The sequence below is a fragment of the Phyllostomus discolor genome, chromosome 10 (assembly GCF_004126475.2).
Source record: "Phyllostomus discolor isolate MPI-MPIP mPhyDis1 chromosome 10, mPhyDis1.pri.v3, whole genome shotgun sequence".
NCBI classification, from domain to species: Eukaryota; Metazoa; Chordata; class Mammalia; order Chiroptera; family Phyllostomidae; genus Phyllostomus; species Phyllostomus discolor.
In genome coordinates, this window is record NC_040912.2 from 85,385,575 (window position 1) to 85,404,705 (window position 19,131).

Consider the following 19,131-nt stretch of genomic DNA (forward strand, 5'->3'; position numbering starts at 1 on the left):
AGTGTCAAGCATTTTACTGACATTATTTCATTTAGTAAAACCCTCTGTAGGTAATGGGTGCCTACCTAAACAGAGCGAGGAAACTGAGGCACGGGAGGGCTAGGTGAGTTACTGGGAGTCCCCTGGCACTCAGGAGCGGGCACAGGATGTAAGCTAATTCGATCACACCATGTGAGCCTTCCCAGTCAGAGGTTAGCGAAGAGCGGGTGGGAGGTCCCTGGTAGAAGCAAGGGGGGGTGTGCTCCTGAGCTGTCTGCGTGTCCTCCCAGGTGGGCGCTGACATATGTGGCTTTGCACTGGACGCCCCTGAGGAGCTCTGCCGGCGGTGGATGCAGCTGGGGGCATTCTACCCATTTTCCAGGAATCACAATGGCCAAGGCTACAGGGTAAGTCTCCGGGGAGGCAGGATCAAAATAAACTGCGCCTGCGTTAGGACCGGACCTATTGGCCTCTGGGGGCAGTGTTGAGCCATCCTCCTCCCTTCCCGGGGCTTCACTTGGGCTAAGGGGCACCACTGCTGGCAAACAACCGGATCCTCAGCCGCGCCATCCGAATGCCCTGTGACACAGCCGCTGCTGTGTCGACTGCTGCAGCCAGGGAGGCGGCCAGTCTGTGGAGGTTTCCATCCAACCTCTGTACACTTTCTATCCGTGCTGCGCATTTTGCAATGAGAATCAAGTGACGAAATGCTTCAGAACGATTTACTGGGCAATCCCCCAAGAGGGCACCCCTGAAGAGTGCGTGAAGGGGGCTGAGTTGCAAGGCGCAGGAAGGCCACTTCCTTGGTGGAATGCTCTCCCTGTGGCCACGCGTACCGATCAGAGGACACGTTTGCAGCCCGGGCCCCACGTCTTCCCGGACGGAAACTCCCGGTTGTGGCCAATGGAGCCTAGAGTTCTCCACGCACTTCTGCTGCTCACAACCGCATCTCAGCTGCAGCTTCTTTCCTTCCAGGCCCAGGATCCTGCCTCCTTTGGAGCTGACTCCCTGCTGTTGAATTCCTCCCGGCACTACCTCACCATCCGCTACACTCTGCTGCCCTACCTCTACACCCTCTTCTACCGGGCTCACAGCCAGGGGGACACCGTGGCCAGGCCCCTTCTGCATGAGTAAGTGCCCCTCACCCAGAGGACTTTGGTTAATGTATCTGGGTGGCATTGACTATGTCATCAAACGGAAGAGTGAAAATTGAAGCAAAATATATCTGGAAACCCAGCTGGTATTTGCAAGGCTGCTGTTGCCTGCATGCGACTCCAGGGGTATTTTAAATATTACAGCCTGTTCCCTTTCGGCAAGGAAACCAGACTAAACCTCACGGATCTGGGGTATCTACTTTGTTCTATCAACAGCTAACTCTTTATCTGAGACAAGTCACTTTAGTTCTCTTATCCTTAGTTTCTTTAATTTTCATCTAAAGGATCTGATGGCTTGAACTGGGGCTCTTTTGGAAGGCGCTTTGGACGTCAGAGGCTTTCCTTGTCAAAATACGGTTAATGTCCTTATGTGTCTGACATTTGAAACCCTCGGGCACACGCCTGCTCCGTTACACAGTCACTATTGTGGGTTTTGCCATCTCGTGGCATTCTCCTTGAAAAGGCAGGTAACCTAACCGAGTAAAATTATTAATGATCTACTGTTTTTCGTGATCAGATCCAGTTCCCTCCTGATAGCTAAATGTTTAAAATGTATTAGCTACTTTACTTATTGTTTCTAAAAAGGGAGATACGGCAGGCAGAGCTCGGCCTCGGACCTGTCTAGTGTACCTACTGGGGAAGACGAGGAGGGCGCGGGGGCTGAGGCAAGCAGATCTCTCGGCACGAGTGGGGAGGTGGCAGTTGAGTAGGTGTCACAGGATAACGTGGGGGCTTTGCCCCAGAGCTTCCAGGAAGCACCAGCCCAGACCTCAGAGGACGTCTCTCCAATCTCCAGGTTCTACCAGGACAGAGACACTTGGGATGTGCACAAACAGTTTCTGTGGGGGCCCGGCCTCCTCATCACTCCGGTTCTGGACCAGGCAAGTGTCCCAGAGAGACACATGGGTGGTCTCTGCCCTGTCCCCGCTACCCTCTTCCTAAACCATTTCTCTTCTCTTTATTCCAAACCCACTTCCAACCTCTGTGGCTGAGTCAGCCTTGAAGACAGTGTGGGGGGGGGGGGCGGATTGGGGACGGTGGATATCAGATACTGAACACACTTTTTTTCTCTAGAAAAAAATGTAATCTTGGTCTTTTTCCCTTGAACGAGTTCCCAACCAGTGTAGAGGCCCGCAGTGGCGACTGTGGGTTTGGGAAAGGTCCTATGCGTTGTCAGCTTCTCAGAGCAGACCATTACATGCTCCGTGATGCAGAGGCAGAACAGAGCGGTGACCCAGTGTCACCCTACGGTCAGGCCGGTCAGGGTGTGATTGTGGCCTGAGCCACTTGGTACCGATGTGCCCGGGCACAAGTCATCATGCTAGTTCCTCAGCCGGAAGGTGAGATAACGAGAGTCCCTCTCACTGGGGACTGTTGTGATGTATGAAAGAGAGAATCAAGGCAACGCTGGAATTTTCACCATGACATGTTTTGATATTATCATTGTTCCAAATGTGGTTCCATTTAGGATTTTTTTTTTTTTGGTTGCTGTGTCTTCGCCTCTATTATTCCTATCATAAGAAAGGCATGATTTGGTAACAGGGCCAAGAAAGGCCGTTCATGCACCCTCAGTGTCCATATGCTGAAGACTGCTAGGATGTTGGCTTTATTCCTTTCGGCGGTTGGGCAATGAAGATCGCTGTTTTGTTTTCATTTCAGGGAGCTGAGAAAGTGGTGGCCTATATGCCCAATGCCGTCTGGTACGATTATGAGACTGTAAGTAGCACTGACTCTTCCTCAAGAACTCCTCGAGACCATGGCCGTGGCCGTGTAGACAAGAGAGAAGCGTCCACCCACGACCTCAGTGTTTCCGTAGTGTCCTCTGTCACGTCAGCCGAGTCGGTGAAGGGAGCCTGAGTCACTTGACGTCAGTCATGATGAACGCTGACAGGCAGACTTCCATGTACTTTATTTGAGTCAATAAGACAAAGACTCAAGTAGAATGCCTCAGTGGCAAACACTGGAGGGGCCAATGGGCAGTTGGAGCTTGGTCATGGGTTGGAACCATCAGTTCATGTATGCCCCATAGCCTCAGCGTGGCCTACACGTTCCCCCAAACCCAACTGAAGAGCAGCAAGAACTGTTGTTCTTTTCCCTTCTCTTGTTTGATTGTGCGGCTAGACCGTCACTGAGCTGGGCGGTAAAGGAGAGAGCCATCGGTAAACTCAGCACAGGGGGTGGACGAGAGCTGGGGGTGAATGTCCTGTCATGCCAACGTGTTTGATCTGTCTTCACGCGTCAGGGAGGCCAAGTGCCATGGAGGAACCAGAAAGTGGAAATGGGACTTCCTGGAGACAAAATTGGACTTCACCTTAGAGGAGGCTACATCTTCCCCACCCAGCAGCCAGCCACGACCACTGTGGCCAGGTACAGCAAGGCTGGGCGTTTCCTTGAGCAGGGAGCTAACCCGGCTGCTCCCAGCTGCTCCCCTCTGCTCCGCACGCAGAAGATGCTGGTGCATCACGTGGAGGGTGGGAATAAGACGCCCTGGAGGGGGGTGTGTGTGTGATTGGTCCTTACCCTCTGCCTCTCCGCCTCTTCTGAGTAAACTGATTTAGAGCTGCATTCAGATGGATTTGGAAACACCTTAAACGCTGCTGTTCCTAAACCCCTCTGAATTTCTCCTCAAAACACACTAGTTCTAGGGTGGTCCACAGTCCTAGTTTTCCCAGGACCAATTTAATTTGAGCACTGAATGTCTCACGACTAGGGAAACCTCTCAATTCCAGGCAAATGGAGTGTGTGGATCACCTTACCTGCCTCGGCCAGACTCACTCACTCCATGTCCAGGGACTGGGGAGTGGGGGGAGGGGGGCGGCGTCCACTTTCTGTTTCCCTGTCATCTCGATTTCCCTTTGCTTTCTTACCTGAGCCATTTATTTCTTGTGATGAAAAATGGGGCCAAAAATGACTTCTTATGTACTTTGGATCACTCTCATCACTGATACTTCTTTTATGATTCTTTGATTCTAAAATTATAGACTCCATCTATATTGATGAGGTGCACATTTATATCTGAGCTTCTATAAGTATTAGCTTATTTGTTTTTAGTACACTGAAAGTTCCTTGGAGGTGAGAAACCTGTCTTTTCTTCAGAACCTCCCTTATTACCTTCATTTTTCAACTTTAGACTTTTTATGATACTGATGGAAAATACTCGTACATCTAATACTGACTGGTTTCTTTGTCTCTAAGTGTTCAGCTTTGTGCTGTTTTGCATACTGATACCAAAATTATCTTTCCCAAATGAAGATCTCAGCTTGTTGGTCCCCTGCTTAGAGCAAAGTCTTTCATTAGTGGGACATTCAGGGCCAGTCATGATCCGGTTCGAAGGTATTTAATAATTGTGTCTCTGGACACACCGGTAGGCCACCAAGCCAAAAATCTTGCTATTCCCCCAACATACCCTTGTCTTTTATTGCATTTGGGCTGAAGCAGACACTGCCCTTTCCAACATTCTTTGCCTGGTATTTTTTTTAAATATTAAATTTATGGGGGTGACATTGGGTAATACAATTATATAGGTTTCAAGTGCACAATTCTATGGCACATCATCTGTCCCTTGTACTGTGTGCTCACCTCCCAGTCAGATCTCCTTTCATCACCGCATGTTGGACCCTCTTTACCGTCTACAACCCCTCCCATTGCCCCTCCCCTCCGGTAACCATCCCTCCGCTGTCTGCGTCTGTGAGTGTTTGTTTGTTTCTCTTGTTTGTTCACTTGTTGTTTTCCGTTCTCTATCTCAGATATGCGTGAAATCACATGCTTCTTGACTTTTTCTGTCAGACTGATTTCACTTAGCATACCATTCTCAAGATGCAACATTCTTTGTCTGGTGTGTTCTTAATAATCCTTCCAATGGAGCTCAGGTTTCATCTGCAGCTTATCGGAGGGAGTGCTGCTACTTCTGACTCCTGGTCATAGCTCATGCTTTTTTTGCTGTTGATTTTTTTTCTTTCCTCCTTAGTATTGTTACATATGTCAACCATAGTTATTTTATACTTTGTACCTGACAATTCTATTATTTAAAGTCCTTGGTGGAATCTAAGTCAATAGTCCTTTGTTTTTGCCAACTTTCATGCGGGCTTACCCTTTTGTGTGTTTAGCGGTTTTTGTGTTTCAAATGTGGTGATCTTAGGGATCCCAACGTGAGTCTCGTTTTCCCGGAGATGACCTGTGCTCTCTTCGGTTGCGAGCTAGGGCTGCTGTCAAGTTGGGGTCACATTCACTCCCTCTGGGGATCACATGTTGTATTTTATCTGGGACCAAGTAGTGTTTGAATGGGTGGGTCCTCCAGGCCAGCTAGTCCACCATGGTGCCAGAAGTGTCCTTCTGGCCTCCCATAACTATTTTAACTTTTGGGTCACTCTTTGCTTTTTTGCTTTGATTGTTTGGTGAATGTGTTTAATCTTTCTTACAATATTGAAGGTCATCCATGGAGTGTGATCTGTTTGTCTTTGCACCTCTTAGACTCTCTAGCACATTAAAAAAACAAACAAACCACTCATCACACACATAGACATTAGATGAGAGCAGGTGATTCTGCTGGTAGTGGGACTGACTCGCACAGTAGGGCGCGGTGGAAGGCTGAACTGTGACGGAGACCAACCCAGGCCGTGGGGTCAGTGAGCGCTGCAGCAGGGGCGGGAAAGTGGGGGGAGACCAGAGGGGAACCGATCCAGGGAAGATTCCAGCTGACATTGCTGTTCCCCCTCTTTCTCTATGTCCCTCTTATTTCACTGGCTTTTCCAGTAGAGTTTGTGTATCCTATTTGTAATTATAAAGCAGAAAATTAGAATATTTTATCTCTCAAAACAAACTAATAATAGTGAATAATAAAATTAGGAAAGGTACAACTGTAGAGATAGATCTTGTTGTATTTTATTGCTTTCTGAGTCAAAACAGTTCTTTTTTTTAAAGGGCTTTCTTTTTTTTTAAGATTTTATTTATTTATTTTTAGAGAGGGAAGGGAGGGAGAAAGAGAGAGAGAGAGAAACATCAATGTGCGGTTGCTGGGGGTCATGGCCTGCAACCCAGGAATGTACCCTGACTGGGAGTCGAACCTGCGACACTTTGGTTCACAGCCCGTGCTCAATAAAATGGTTCTTTGGCAGGGAAAAGTCCCCCAACTGCAGTTTATACTTCCTTATATATTGTCTCTAAAATGGTGAGTTTGAACCTTATTGTCTAGGACTTCTCTGTCTTCTCATAGTCTGTGTTCTCAATTAGAGCTGGCGGCTGTTATTGCAGCTACTGCAGCGATTCTGGTGCTTACATTCCTGCCTCCTATGTAAGCATGTATTGCCAATGTTTGGGGGTGCTTTTACCTCCTGTGACATTACTGGTCCTAGACAAAGATGCACCTGTCGATTTTGCCCTTGTGCCTGAAGAAAAGCAGAGCCATCCGCTGCTAGGACTCTTTCCCATGACACATCTGAGAGAATCACTCTGAGCCCCTTTGGCCCAGTTCTTTGTGTTTTAAGTCCTTGTCTCTCACGTGAATCCTTTCTCCCGCAGTCGAAAGAACCCTCTTGGTCTCATCATCGCCCTGGATGACAACAAAGAAGCCAAGGGCGAACTGTTCTGGGATGATGGGGAAACGAAAGGTGAGCGCTGTTGCGACCAGGTCACCTTTTCTGAAGCCACGTCTCTGAGTTACTCCTGCCAGTCACTGGGCTGCGGGGGAATCTCACCAAGCACGGTGGCCATATTAGTCACCAGGGAACAGGGTTTTGTTTTTAGTAGCACTCTTGGTGGCTAGTGGCAGATGGAGCCCTGATGGAAGAAAAATATATTTCTATCTCTTAGAATTTCCCCATTGGCCAGCAGTATTCATAGGCTCTCATTTCATAGTCATTGGGCATCTGAAAGAGATGTTTTCCTTTTTTTTCTTTTTTAAACTTTCAAAACGAATCATTCAGTGGTCCCCATGTTTCCCCCATAACTCTCCCTTGCCCTACCCACCCCCGCCTCCCACAGTGAAAGAGACATTTTCAGGAGTGTCCCTGCTGGTCAGTGTACACATCTTCCCCCACACACCGATGGGCCGATGTCAGTGACATGGAGAGCGTGTCCAACGAGGCAGCGAGAGTGTGGCTAAGGGTCCATCTCTTGCCTCGTGGCCCATTTTTCTCCCTCCGATATACTAACTGCTCCTGTGGCTCGAGCTTAGGAAATGCACTCCCTTGAGGTACATGCCTCGGGATCGCTTGGAAAGGAACCTTCTCAGGATTAAAGGGGAAAGGGAAAGGGGAAGCAGTGGCGGCGTGGCCTGGGAGGCTCTGTCTATATATAATCTTGTCACTCTCAAGAGGCAGCTTCAGTGACAGCCAGGGCGCAAGCTGTCCTCCTGTGCCAGGTGGACCGGGGTCTGACTCGTCTTTGTCTCACTTTCAGATACGGTGGCCAATAAGGCTTACCTCTTATGCGAGTTTTCCGTCACCCAGGTGAGTAGAATGTGTTTGTGAGTCTTAGGTGTGGGCTTTTGTCTGACCGTGAGGCTCACATGTGTTTGTGTATGTGTGTTGTTATACTTGTAGCTTCACATGCATTTACGGTATAGATGAGCACATTCTTCCAATGACTGAATCATCCACGTTAGTACAGGGGAGGCTATGACATGGAGGAAGAAAGCAGTCAGTTTTTCAAATGCTGTTTTTAAAAATCCCTCTCTCTCTCTCTCTTTCTCAATCTGTCTGTCTGTCTCTCTTTCTGCCTGGGGAGTAACAAAATCAGTTTCTACTGATTAAGCACACATTAGTGGAGACAAGCCAAGAAGCATTCAAAGCAGTGTTGGGTATGTGGTCTAGGATGGAATATTTGAATGACTTGAGAATCTGCGTTTTCCAATGAGACCCTTGTGCTCAATTGTTTTGCAGAACCGCTTGGAAGTGAAGGTTTTGCAGTCAACCTACAAAGACCCCAATAATTTAGCATTTGAAGAGATTAAAATCCTTGGGACCCAGGAACCTAACAACATCAGGGTGAAGCACAATGGTGTCCCAAGTCAGGTTTCTCCGAACGTCACTTACGATTCTAACCTCCAGGTAAAGATCCGCTTGGTTGAGAATGTTCACCAGTTCTTCATAGCTCACGGTGTCCCTTCTTACCAGGGTTGCGTGGGTGCTGAGGGACCAGCGCACGCTCAGGCCTGGGGGCGGGGGAACTCAGAGGGTTAGGAGAGGGGAGAAAGTGAGGAGTGGGCCAGAACTGGGGTGAGGGAGGGAGCTGCCGAGGACCTGGGGTAACGTAAAATGGGCTTTTCATCCTCCTTCCTCCAGTCTTCCGTCCTCTCTGACTGAGACAGAGGAAGAGAGCAGTTAGGAGTGAAGGGACAGGAGGAGAGGAAATGTAGATCTGAAAGGTGCTGGCTGATGTGAGAAAGGTCAAGATGGGGCATGGGATTCCCATTAAGGAAAATATTGAAGTGAGGTGTTTTTTGTTTTTTTTTTTTTTTACTGTATTGAGATGTATGGATTCTCATTCCAACCCGTACATTTTTAGGAGATACTTTAAGCCAAAGAATTTGACCAGCCTAGCTAATGAATGGCTACTTAGTTGGTTAGATGATAACAAGAAAATAATTTTCATCAGTTGTGACAAGACCTGATGCCTGTGAACAGGTCATCACGCGTTCTTCGGACACATGAGCATTCCCAGGGCCCCGCTCCCCAGGTGCGCCTCCCCACAGGTGTGGTCATGGACAGGTAGCTGCGGGGGCAGCACGGTTTCTGGGGGACCCTCCGGATTTGGAGGAAATAAGGAGATTGTCTTCTGCTATGATGATATGTCAGTGACATTTGACATTTTGTCCTGACAGCATCCAATGAGGATGCATCCCTTATAAGGTTACAAGTAAATTATATGTTTTTGTTTATGAGTACAGCAAAGTGCAAGCCATTTGATAGATGCAGATATGAGAAAAAACAGAATAAGTGTTTGTTAAATACATTGGTTAATATAAGACCAAAGGGACACTTGAACTGTTTCAGTTTGGGTGTTGGGGAGACACGATTTATACATGTGAAACTATTGGGAAGAGGACAGCCAACCCAAATCAACACACAGGAAGTGTTAGCTCACACTGTGCTAATTTCAGGTTCAAAGCTTAATGGAGTGGTTGGGCGAAGCCCTTGGAGAATGCAGGGCTGGAGCTGGACTTTGAAAGGCATGCATCAGGTAGAGAGTCATTTGGCTGCAAATGACAGGAAACTCAGCCAAATGGTGTTTTAAACAAATTGGGATTTTTTTTTTCCTCTTGTGCAATAAGAGGTCAGAAAGAGGTCAGGTGCTGGCATTGGTTCAGCAGCTCAGGGTTGTCTGGGCTGAGGTTTTGTCTTTCTTCTTTTGTGTTTGGGAGTGGCCCCTGCTTAATGCCAGTCACTGCGGCCTTGTTATTAGTATAGTGGGGTGGGGGGAAGAGGATGCAGGAAAGAAGCAAGCTGGCCCTTAAATCAAGAAAGAAACACTTGAGAAATGTCCAGGAGACTTGCACTTACCTATTAATGGCCACAGCTGTGTTACATGACTTAAAAATTTCATTCAGAAGTGGGAACTTGAGTATTCTAAACTGAAGTGGTGGGTAAGAATGGAACATTCATGTAGGGCAGGCAACTAGCAGTGTATTCCACAGATGGGCACCATTTCCCGAGAAAAAGGCATTTGCTTGGATACAGCCTTCAAGGCTGAGAAATCAGAAAGAGCCACTCTAAGCATAGGCTTATTTTAGCAAGAGATGAGCTTGCATTAATCTAGAATAGGTAGGATTCACCTTTGGAAGCAGATCCATTTGGACGCATACCTTATGGTCAGACTTCGGAAGGTCTTAGCATCGAAATGAGGAGGACATGATCTAATCTTCAAAGGGTCTCATATCGCTCCTCAGACCAAGGCTGGGCCATTGTGAGAGTGTCCTTGTGGAGCGGGGCGGGATTCGTCGTGCAGGGAAGTGCAAGATGGGCTTGGACCGGGAAGAGGCTGGAAGAAGGGTGACAATCCTTAGAATGCAGTTTTGTAACTCTAGACAAATGTGAATTTTTCTAAGGAAATTGCTAATTGAAGAAGAGACAACCCTAAAAATACATAAAAATATTAAATAGTTGAATCAACGAGTGGAACAGAAAGAAGTTTTCGAGCTTTAGGTCTTTGGGCTTGGACACACGAAGAGGCTGGGATGTTAGAGGCAGAAGGAAACGATTTTGCCAGCTCACCAGTTTTTCAGTTGATGATGCTGGGACCCCAAGAATTGAAATAATTTGTCTAGGTTTCCACAGCAGAATGGAAACGGGAACCCAAGCCATCGTAGTGTTATTGCTTTGTTCTTGCCATCAGTCCGGACAGAGGGGGGCGCTGGTTTGGGGAGTGGAGGGCAGGGAGATAAACTCGGTTCGGGATGACATCCGTGCTTGTGTGCCCCACGCTGGCCGGGGAGGCCAGCAGACAGCCTTCCTGACAACACAAGGGAGAGGAGGAGGAGTCGGGGAAGGAAAGAAAGACTACAGAACACTTTATTTGCTCAAATTGTTTTTTAAAATGTTATATGCAGCCCTGGCTGGCGTAGCTCAGTGGATTGAGCATGGGCTGCGAACCAAAGTGTTGCAGGTTCGATTCCCAGCCAGGGTACATGCCTGGGTTGCAGGCCATGACCCCCAGCAACCGCACATTGATGTTCCTCTCTCTCTATCGCCCTCCCTTCCCTCTCTAAAAATAAGAAATAAAATCTTTTAAAAAATGTTATATGCAAGATTCACGTAGAGCTGCGACATTCGCCCTGTTGCCGTGGGCGGGTCCCTGCCCCAGTCTCCAGATATGTTACTTGGATTGTTAAGTTTGGTCTGATTTCTATTCCTTTCCTAAAAGAAGTTTCAGGTCTCTGAAGGCCTCTGTCCTGAGGGTTCATTTCCTTGGTGCCTCCCCGTTCCTACAGGTTGCCCTTATCAGGGGACTGGATCTTGCCCTGGGAGAAGCATACACTGTGGAATGGGACCTGAAGTTCCCGGATGCAGAAAAAATAGACTGTTACCCCGATGAGAATGGGGCTTCTCCAGGGAGCTGCACTGCCCGTGGCTGTGCCTGGGAGGTAACCGTGCTGATGCTGTTATCCTGCGTTCCAAGGCTCCACCCTTAGCCTGCAGTTCCACGAGCGTAGAACCAGAACCTGTGCTATTACTTAGAATCCACAGGAAGAAAGGGCTTCCAAAGGAACCTGAGTTTTTCCCTGGGTGTGAAGGACAGCTAGGGACAGGGGTGAGATTTTGTTGTTGTTATTGTTAATTTACAAATATTTTGCCCAGAGACCAAGAATTTAAACTTGTATCTCAACCAGTGAGGTTATAGGGAGGTGAGTGATGGTCTGGCTTTGCCTCCCTGTAAATTGCCTTTTCCAGCCCCTTTATATGTGATCATCCTGGGGCCGCAGGCTGAGCTGACTTTGACTTTCCTTCCCAGCCATCCACTTCTCCTGGAGTCCCTTTTTGCTACTTCACCGATGAGCTCTACTCTGTCGATGACATTCAGTATGACACGCACGGGGCCACAGCTGTCCTCTCCTTAAAGTCTCCTCTTTATGCCAGTGCTTTCCCCTCAACCCCCGTGGACTCCCTCCGGCTGAGCATCACCTACCACAGTAACAACATGCTGCAGTTTAAGGTACGTACGTACTGTCTGTGCACCCAGTACTGGCCAGGCACTCTCCAGTGCTGTCACCTTTTGCTCGTCAAGGGTCCCGGACTCTGCAATAAGGTTGCTCTCCTAAGTCGGCCATGCTACAACGTACTAGATCGTCATCCTAAGAGCGGTGAGTACCTGGTGATGGAGTCGGGAGACCTGCTCTAACTGGCGCACTGGTGTGTGTGCTGTGAGGAAAGTCTGGATCAGAGCGAAGAGGAGAGACGGGTCAGGAGACTACCGGTTAGGGGGTCCAGATGAGGGCTTGAGCTCAGTCAAGGTGCAGGAAGGAGATGGGGAGCAGTGGATGCCTTCCAGAGACGGAGCAGATACTGCCACAGGATCTGGTGACGATGGCAAGTAGGTGACGACGAGAGGGAAGCCCTGGGGACGATTGCTATGTTTCTAGCCTGTACCTCTGCGTGGGCAATGGTGACTAACTGGAATGGGAGCCCTGGAAAGGTTTGGGCTTGGGCGAAACAGGACCATGAGTTCAGTTTGGGACCTCGAATCTGGGATCTCTGTGAAACAGCCACGGCAAGGTAGTGAGCTCTCTTTTCTGTGATTTGTAACATGTGAGGACCTAAGGATGGACTGCTTTATGGGTGTATCTCTATTAAATTGCGTGTTTCTGGAAGACAGGAATTTGTCCTTTTATCTTTGGGTTTCTGAAACCCAGCGCAGAGCCCGGTAGAGAGTTAGCACTCGGCTGTTCGTTGAGAGAATAAATGAAAGACATCAGGCTTTGCCACCGAAAGGTTCTTCACAACCTCACACCAGCCCGGACCACGAGTCCTTGTACATCTTCTAATGTACGGATGACGCTCGTTTCTGTCTCCATCTTCACCATGGCGCTGGCGGCTTCCCACAGGCACCTACTGGGTTGGAAACCAGTGACCTTGCTTAGGTTTCCAGCTTTGCCTCTTCACCACTCTGTCTGCTGATCACACAACAGTAGCTCTCTCCAACACATTTGCCTCTTTCTGCCCCTGCTTTCATACTCAATGCCTTTGCATTCATTTCTCTACCGGGAATGACTCGCTCCCCTTTATGTGCTTGGTTACTGGCCGCGAAGCTTTTAAGACTCAGCCTGTGTTTTCCCCATGAAACCGTCTCAGTGTCCCTGAAACAGGGATAGGATTTCTTCCCCACCGTGTCTCCACACTGCTACGTGGCTCTATGTGAGCTGCTGTCGCTCGAGTACTGTGGGTGCCTCTCGTTCACCCCCCACCAGCGTGCGAACTTCACAGGAACAGCTATGTGGCCGAGGCCGTTCAGCTGTCCCTGGTTTCCAGTATAGTGTAGGCGGGAATACAGTAGACACACAGTGGCTCAATTGAGATCCCATTTTTAGCAAGGACATCTGATATTTTTATTTTTATTTTTTTTCCTTGGCCTTATTTTATTGATTAAAATTTAAAACAATGTTTTTTAAATCATTGTTCAGGTACAGTTTTCTCCCTTTTACTCCCACTCCAACCCACCCACCCCTCCCCACTTCCCTCCCATTACCACCCTCCCCCTAGTTTTTGTCCATATGTCCTTTAAATTTGTTTCTGTAAATCCTTCCCATTCTCCCCTGAAATTCCCTCCCCTCTCCCCTCTGGTCATTGTCAGCCTGTCCTCTATTTCAGTGTCTTTGGTTCTATTTTGCTTGTTTCTTTGTTTTGTTGTTTAGGTTCCTGTTAAAGGTGAGATCATATGGTATTTGTCTGATATTTTTTAATCAAGTACAGTTTATGGTTTTTGAGGGGAGGTTGTTTTTTTTTTTTGAATTCTGAAGAGTTTTCAGGTATTCACATAGACTCACTACACCTACACATAAAGTAATATATTCATAAAATACCACACTGATTCTAGACCGATTTTCAAGGATAGAACCAATGTCAAAGCGCATGTGTTATTGTAATAGAGGCCTTAAAAATGAGGTATGACAGACTCAAATGTTAAATCTGACATTGTTCCTTGATATGTTAATTAAATCCAAAGTCTCGTGAGTTTAAAGAAGACAAAGAAATACAGCATTCAGACTCTTTGTCAAGGTCACCAGGGTTCTTCTGCCAAGGACGAGGCTCTGAGAGTACTCGGCTCACCTAAAATCAGTCTCCTCTGTCCCTAGATTTATGACCCCAACAACAATCGCTATGAAGTTCCGGTCCCTCTCAACGTACCCACAGTTCCATCCAGCACCCCTGAGAGTCGACTCTATGACGTCGTCATTAGGAAGAACCCATTTGGGATTGGAATTCGCCGGAAGAGTACACTCACCGAAATGTAAATGGCTTCTCGTCTGATTGGGAACTGCTCCGCGCATGGTCCTTGGACATTGCCGTCCATTTGTAGATTCATGAATAAGTTATTTCCTTTGGGTCTGTTCTTCTGAGACAGCTTCGGTCCCCTGGGAGTAATTAGAGGCAGTCACAAGCACTTAGGGGTTCAGTCAACACATGTTTATGGGAGTGTCTTGTCCCTACTATGTGATTATAGATGACAGACCTTGCTTTTCATGACAAAAAATAAGAAGTCAACAACAAAAGCAATTTAAGTGGAAATATAAATGAGGATCGTGATAAGTTAAAATATAAACATGGGTCGTAACAAGTGCTAAGAAGGGAAAGAGCGGGGTGATTGACAGTGACGGAAGGTCACTGCTTCGGATACTGTGGTCAGAGTAGATCTGTCATGAGGTGGCACTGAAAATAGGACCCAGGTGAGGAGGAGGCAGCACCCATGTGGAAGTCTGAGGGCTGGGGAAGAACTCTTTAGACACAGGAGCTAGAGAGTGCACAGTGTGAAATGGGAGCAAACTTGGCACATGAGGGGGCGAAATGGCCAATATGGTTTGGTGCAGCGTAGTGAGCAGGGAGGTGAGTGATGGGAGATGAAGCCGGGGTTTAGGAGGTTTTCAGGTCAGGTATGGCCTTGAAGACTGCATAGGATGCTGTAATGGAAACCACTGAAGAATTATAAAAGGGGCCTGACATGCCGTGAGTACTTGGAAAAATCTCACCCTGAACGCTTCATAGCAAATGGGCTGTGCAGGAGCTGGGGTTGTTACGGAGCGGAAGCAATCAGGGGGAGCGTGTGATGAGCTGGGCACTCTGGCAGGGAACTGAGGGGAGGCAGTGATGCAGGGACATAAGGAACAAAGCTGGCTCTCAGGCTTTTAGCAAAGGCATCTCTGATTATTTAATTAAGTAGACTTTCTGTTCGGTTTGGGAGATCAGCAGGGTTCTGGGTGGGGGACGAGGGAATCAAGAATTAACTTGTCCTTGAAAAATCAGCTGCTTGAAACTGGTAGAACAGCCCATTTCTTTCCCAAAGCTACTCTTTCTGCATTGCAGCTGGAACTCTCGGCTCCTCGGCTTCACCTTCAACGACATGTTCATCCGCATCTCCACCCGCCTTCCCTCCCAGTATATCTATGGCTTTGGAGAAAACGAGCACACCGCCTATCGGAGAAACTTGAACTGGCACACATGGGGGATGTTCTCCCGAGACCAGCCCCCGGGGGTAAGGTGGGGGTCTGGGGGTCTGCCTCTCTCCACCCACACACTGTGTACACTTCGAGGTTCATTCTCCCAGGCCCACCTCGGTGGTCATGTTCTGCTTCTAGATCAGTGGGCCAGTTCTCAGGCTCCTCATTTCTTATGCATTTAATTTATCTCACAGGGAGGATTAGACACATCTTACTAATTAGTTTTTGTTTGAGTGTCTTTTAAGGCCACAGTGACTTTTAACCTCTCACCACTTCTTGTCATGACTCATCCAGTACAAGAAGAATTCCTATGGTGTCCACCCCTACTACATGGGCCTGGAGAAGGATGGCAGTGCCCACGGAGTGCTTCTGCTCAACAGCAACGCCATGGGTAGGATGATGCCAGCCTCTCCCCTGATTTCTGTGAACCAATCATTCTTGAGAAACTTTAGAATGTGTTTGACCCAGCTGTAGCCTGAGGTCACAATCATTATTATGTGAGCAGTGTTTTTTATGTAGACTTTCTATTTCGTCTTTCTGTTTATTTCAGTTCGGTAACATGTATTAAAAAGAATGAACTAAACTCTTTTTTTTGGCAAAAATCATGTAAAAAGGTCCCTGGCTGGAATGGGTCAGTTGATTGGAGTGTCGTTCTGTAGACCGAGGGGTCATGGGTTCAATTCCCAATCAGGGCACATACCTGGGTTGCAGGTTTGATCTCCAGTCAGGGGATCTGTGAGAGGACACCAGTTGATCTTTCTCTGTCTTTCACTTTCTCTTGGAAAGCAATGAAAAAAAAATGTCTTCAGGTGAGGATAAGAAAAAAATCTTGTAAGAAAGGATGGCAAAACCAAGCAAGGTCCAAATGTCCTGGAGATCAGCCAGTGGGAGCTTTCTATGTAAACTGAACTAGTGATGAAGTTATGGGTCAGAGGACTCTGTGTGGGTATAAGGATGTGAAGAGCATTTGCATAGGATATTGGAAAGTGGTTGGAAAATCAGGAGGCGGAGGAGAAAGCATGGGTATAAAAAATGGTGAAATCTGAATAAGGTCTGTACCTGAGGTGACAGTAGTATATGCGTGTCAGTTTCCTGTTTGGACAGTGTCCAGTGGTTACGGAAGATTCTGTCATTGCGGGAAACTGGGTAATGCCTACAAGGGGATACTTGGCATGCTTTTTGCAACTTATGTGTCATAAACGATTCTGAAATAAAAGTTATACCAATTTAAAAGAATGACAAAACATATAATAAGATATTAAAGAATACCAAAGGGAAAGAAATCCAGAAATGGGATGCTGTAGCTGTTCACTTAATTTCTTCAATTCCGTGTCGGTCTAGTACAAAATACTTTCTTGCAATATGGAGGCATAGGAAGAGGGAGAAGTTATGCCTTTTAGGGGCAGCTCCCCACATCGAAGGTTTGCAGCTTGATTGGTGTTTTCTACATTTGCAGATGTGACATTCCAGCCCCTGCCAGCCCTGACGTACCGCACCACGGGAGGGATTCTGGACTTTTACGTGTTCTTGGGGCCAACTCCTGAGCTCGTCACCCAGCAGTACACGGAGGTAAGAGGAATTCAATTGGTTACCAAGCATTTAAACAGTGTATTTTGTGTTTCAAACCCTGCATTCATTAGTATAGTCCTCGGATAATAACTGGATCATTGGCCTTACTGGGATACAGGTACATTATAAAATAAGGAACAATATATGCATCCTAATAATCAGTAAATCCATAGCCTCTCAAAGCATTGCAGAGAAGCAGAATTAAGGTGCCCGTGCTGGCTGTGGAGGTGGCCATGGTGGTGGTGGTGATGATGGTTGGTGGTGATGTGACGATGTGGTTGTTGGTGGTGATGGCGATGGTAGTGTAGTGGTAGTAATGGTGGAGGTGGTGGTTGTAGTGATGGTGGTGTTGGTGGTATAATGGTGGTGACGGTGGTTGCGATGATGGTTGGTGGTGTTGTGATGATGTGGTTGTTGTTGGTGGTAATGGTGATAATATAGTGGTGGTATTGGTGGAAGTGCTGGTGGTGATGGTGGTGTAGTGGTGGTGGTGGTGTTGATGGTGGTCATAACAGTTGTTTTGGCAACAGAAACAAACATATATATATATATAAAATTTACTGTATATCACTAATATAATACTTAATGCAGAGCACTTTATATACATACCATATATCATACTTTACATACATATATCACTTTACAAGTGAGGAAGCTGACGTGTGAGAAGTAACTTAACATTTGCCCAGGGTCACACAGCCAGCAGGTGTTGGGACCCAAGCACATTGCCTCTGGATTCTGTGTTCTGACCCAGTACGCTGGACTGCCTCCGGGTGTCAGAGTAAACTCAGCTTTTCCAAAGTTCCTGGGGAGGGAGGCCAAGTCTAGCAAGGAGCTGTCTCCAAGCTCTCCCAGTGGCTATGCATCTTCTCAGTCCCTCTCCAGATTTGGATTTGTTGGTTGTCTAACTTGGAGCACTGGAAAAGCATTCTTATTACTTTGTGTATGACTTCAAGCCAGGTTCTCCTTTTTAAGCACTAATGTTTTCTGTCTGTTTTCCAGTTGATTGGTCGGCCGGTGATGGTTCCATACTGGGCCTTGGGGTTCCAGCTGTGCCGCTACGGGTACCGGAATGACTCCGAGATCGCCAGCTTGTACGATGAGATGGTGGCTGCCCGGATCCCCTACGTACGTTCTCAGTCCGTGGGGTACTCGCTCTGGGTCCTCACAGCCCAGCCCAGCCATCTCTCTATCTGGATTCATTTGTCTGATTTCTACAGGGTTCCATAAAGTGACAAAGTGCTTTCTCATGCAGTGCCACACTGAGCCTCACCCCAGCCCAGTAATACAAGTTGGGGGCATGGCCCCCACCTTAAAGTCACAGTGATCTGTAAAAGGAGGAGGACAGAGGGCCAGCTCCAGGGCTCCTTCTGCTTGTTCATGCTTCCATTTCTGCTACAATTCTTCAAAATATTCTGTCTAAAACATCCTTGGTTTCATAAGAACGAAAGGATCCCCCAAATAGTGGTATGGTTTATGTTTTTAAAAAATCAACCCAAGTTCTGCCAGACCATGTGTGTGTAGTTAGGATCTCAGTTCTGACACTTCTCCGTGTTCCCCCAGCTTTGTGCTCATCCGGGCTGTAGGTAGGGGTCTTGGAACTGGCTTCCAGAAATATTCGTGTGGAGGAGAACCCTTCCACCTGAGGACTAGGGGGGTCTAATAATCAGAGAATTGATCCCGCGAACCTCTTACATACTAGATGGGCAAAAGTAGGTTTACAGTCGTGAGTACGTGAAACACAGCTTATTCTTGTACTGTTATTTATTAATTATTGCATTATTTTCCATACGAACCACTGTCAACCTACTCTGTCAACTCTGTATTTAATTTCATTCTATTTATTTCTTACTCTTTGCCATTGTTTCTACAAAAAGAAAGTGCAGCATGCAATATTTCATTCTTAATAAGAAATCTGTGTTTATCAACCCCTGGGATTGGCTATTCCAAAGCAATGAGAGGTTTTGTTTTATTTTTGGTAGATTCACCATCCGTGTGGTGTTCATAGTGGGTAATTTACGTTATGTTATTTTCTCTGAACTTGAACCACTGATAGCAGGGCAGCTACTTGCAGGGAGTAACCACAGTCACTCCTTCTATTGGCCACTTCCTCACCCACTGTTTACATTTGCCCTCAAAACAGCCCTGCCCAGATAAGCATTGTCATCTGATGTTTTGCTAATTTAGATTTTTGTGTCTTACAAAGGAAAATTAGAAAGTTCGGTAGATGTCCCTGGACCTAGTGCCTAACAAGCGACAGGACTGGGATTTGAAAGAATCAGAAAG

General features: G+C 47.2%; 1 protein-coding gene across 1 annotated transcript in view; it reads left to right on the forward strand.

The window, feature by feature from the left end:
* Positions 1 to 19,131, forward strand: part of MGAM (maltase-glucoamylase) — a 76,412-nt gene that overhangs the window by 34,016 nt on the left and 23,265 nt on the right. The window contains exons 17-31 of the mRNA XM_036010973.1: positions 270 to 386; positions 955 to 1,109; positions 1,930 to 2,014; positions 2,793 to 2,849; positions 3,376 to 3,500; positions 6,651 to 6,739; positions 7,530 to 7,579; positions 8,012 to 8,179; positions 11,059 to 11,211; positions 11,580 to 11,780; positions 13,918 to 14,072; positions 15,143 to 15,311; positions 15,571 to 15,667; positions 16,733 to 16,845; positions 17,848 to 17,973. Coding sequence (XP_035866866.1) covers positions 270 to 386; positions 955 to 1,109; positions 1,930 to 2,014; positions 2,793 to 2,849; positions 3,376 to 3,500; positions 6,651 to 6,739; positions 7,530 to 7,579; positions 8,012 to 8,179; positions 11,059 to 11,211; positions 11,580 to 11,780; positions 13,918 to 14,072; positions 15,143 to 15,311; positions 15,571 to 15,667; positions 16,733 to 16,845; positions 17,848 to 17,973 — 1,860 coding nt within the window. The remainder of the gene's footprint in view (positions 1 to 269; positions 387 to 954; positions 1,110 to 1,929; positions 2,015 to 2,792; positions 2,850 to 3,375; positions 3,501 to 6,650; positions 6,740 to 7,529; positions 7,580 to 8,011; positions 8,180 to 11,058; positions 11,212 to 11,579; positions 11,781 to 13,917; positions 14,073 to 15,142; positions 15,312 to 15,570; positions 15,668 to 16,732; positions 16,846 to 17,847; positions 17,974 to 19,131) is intronic.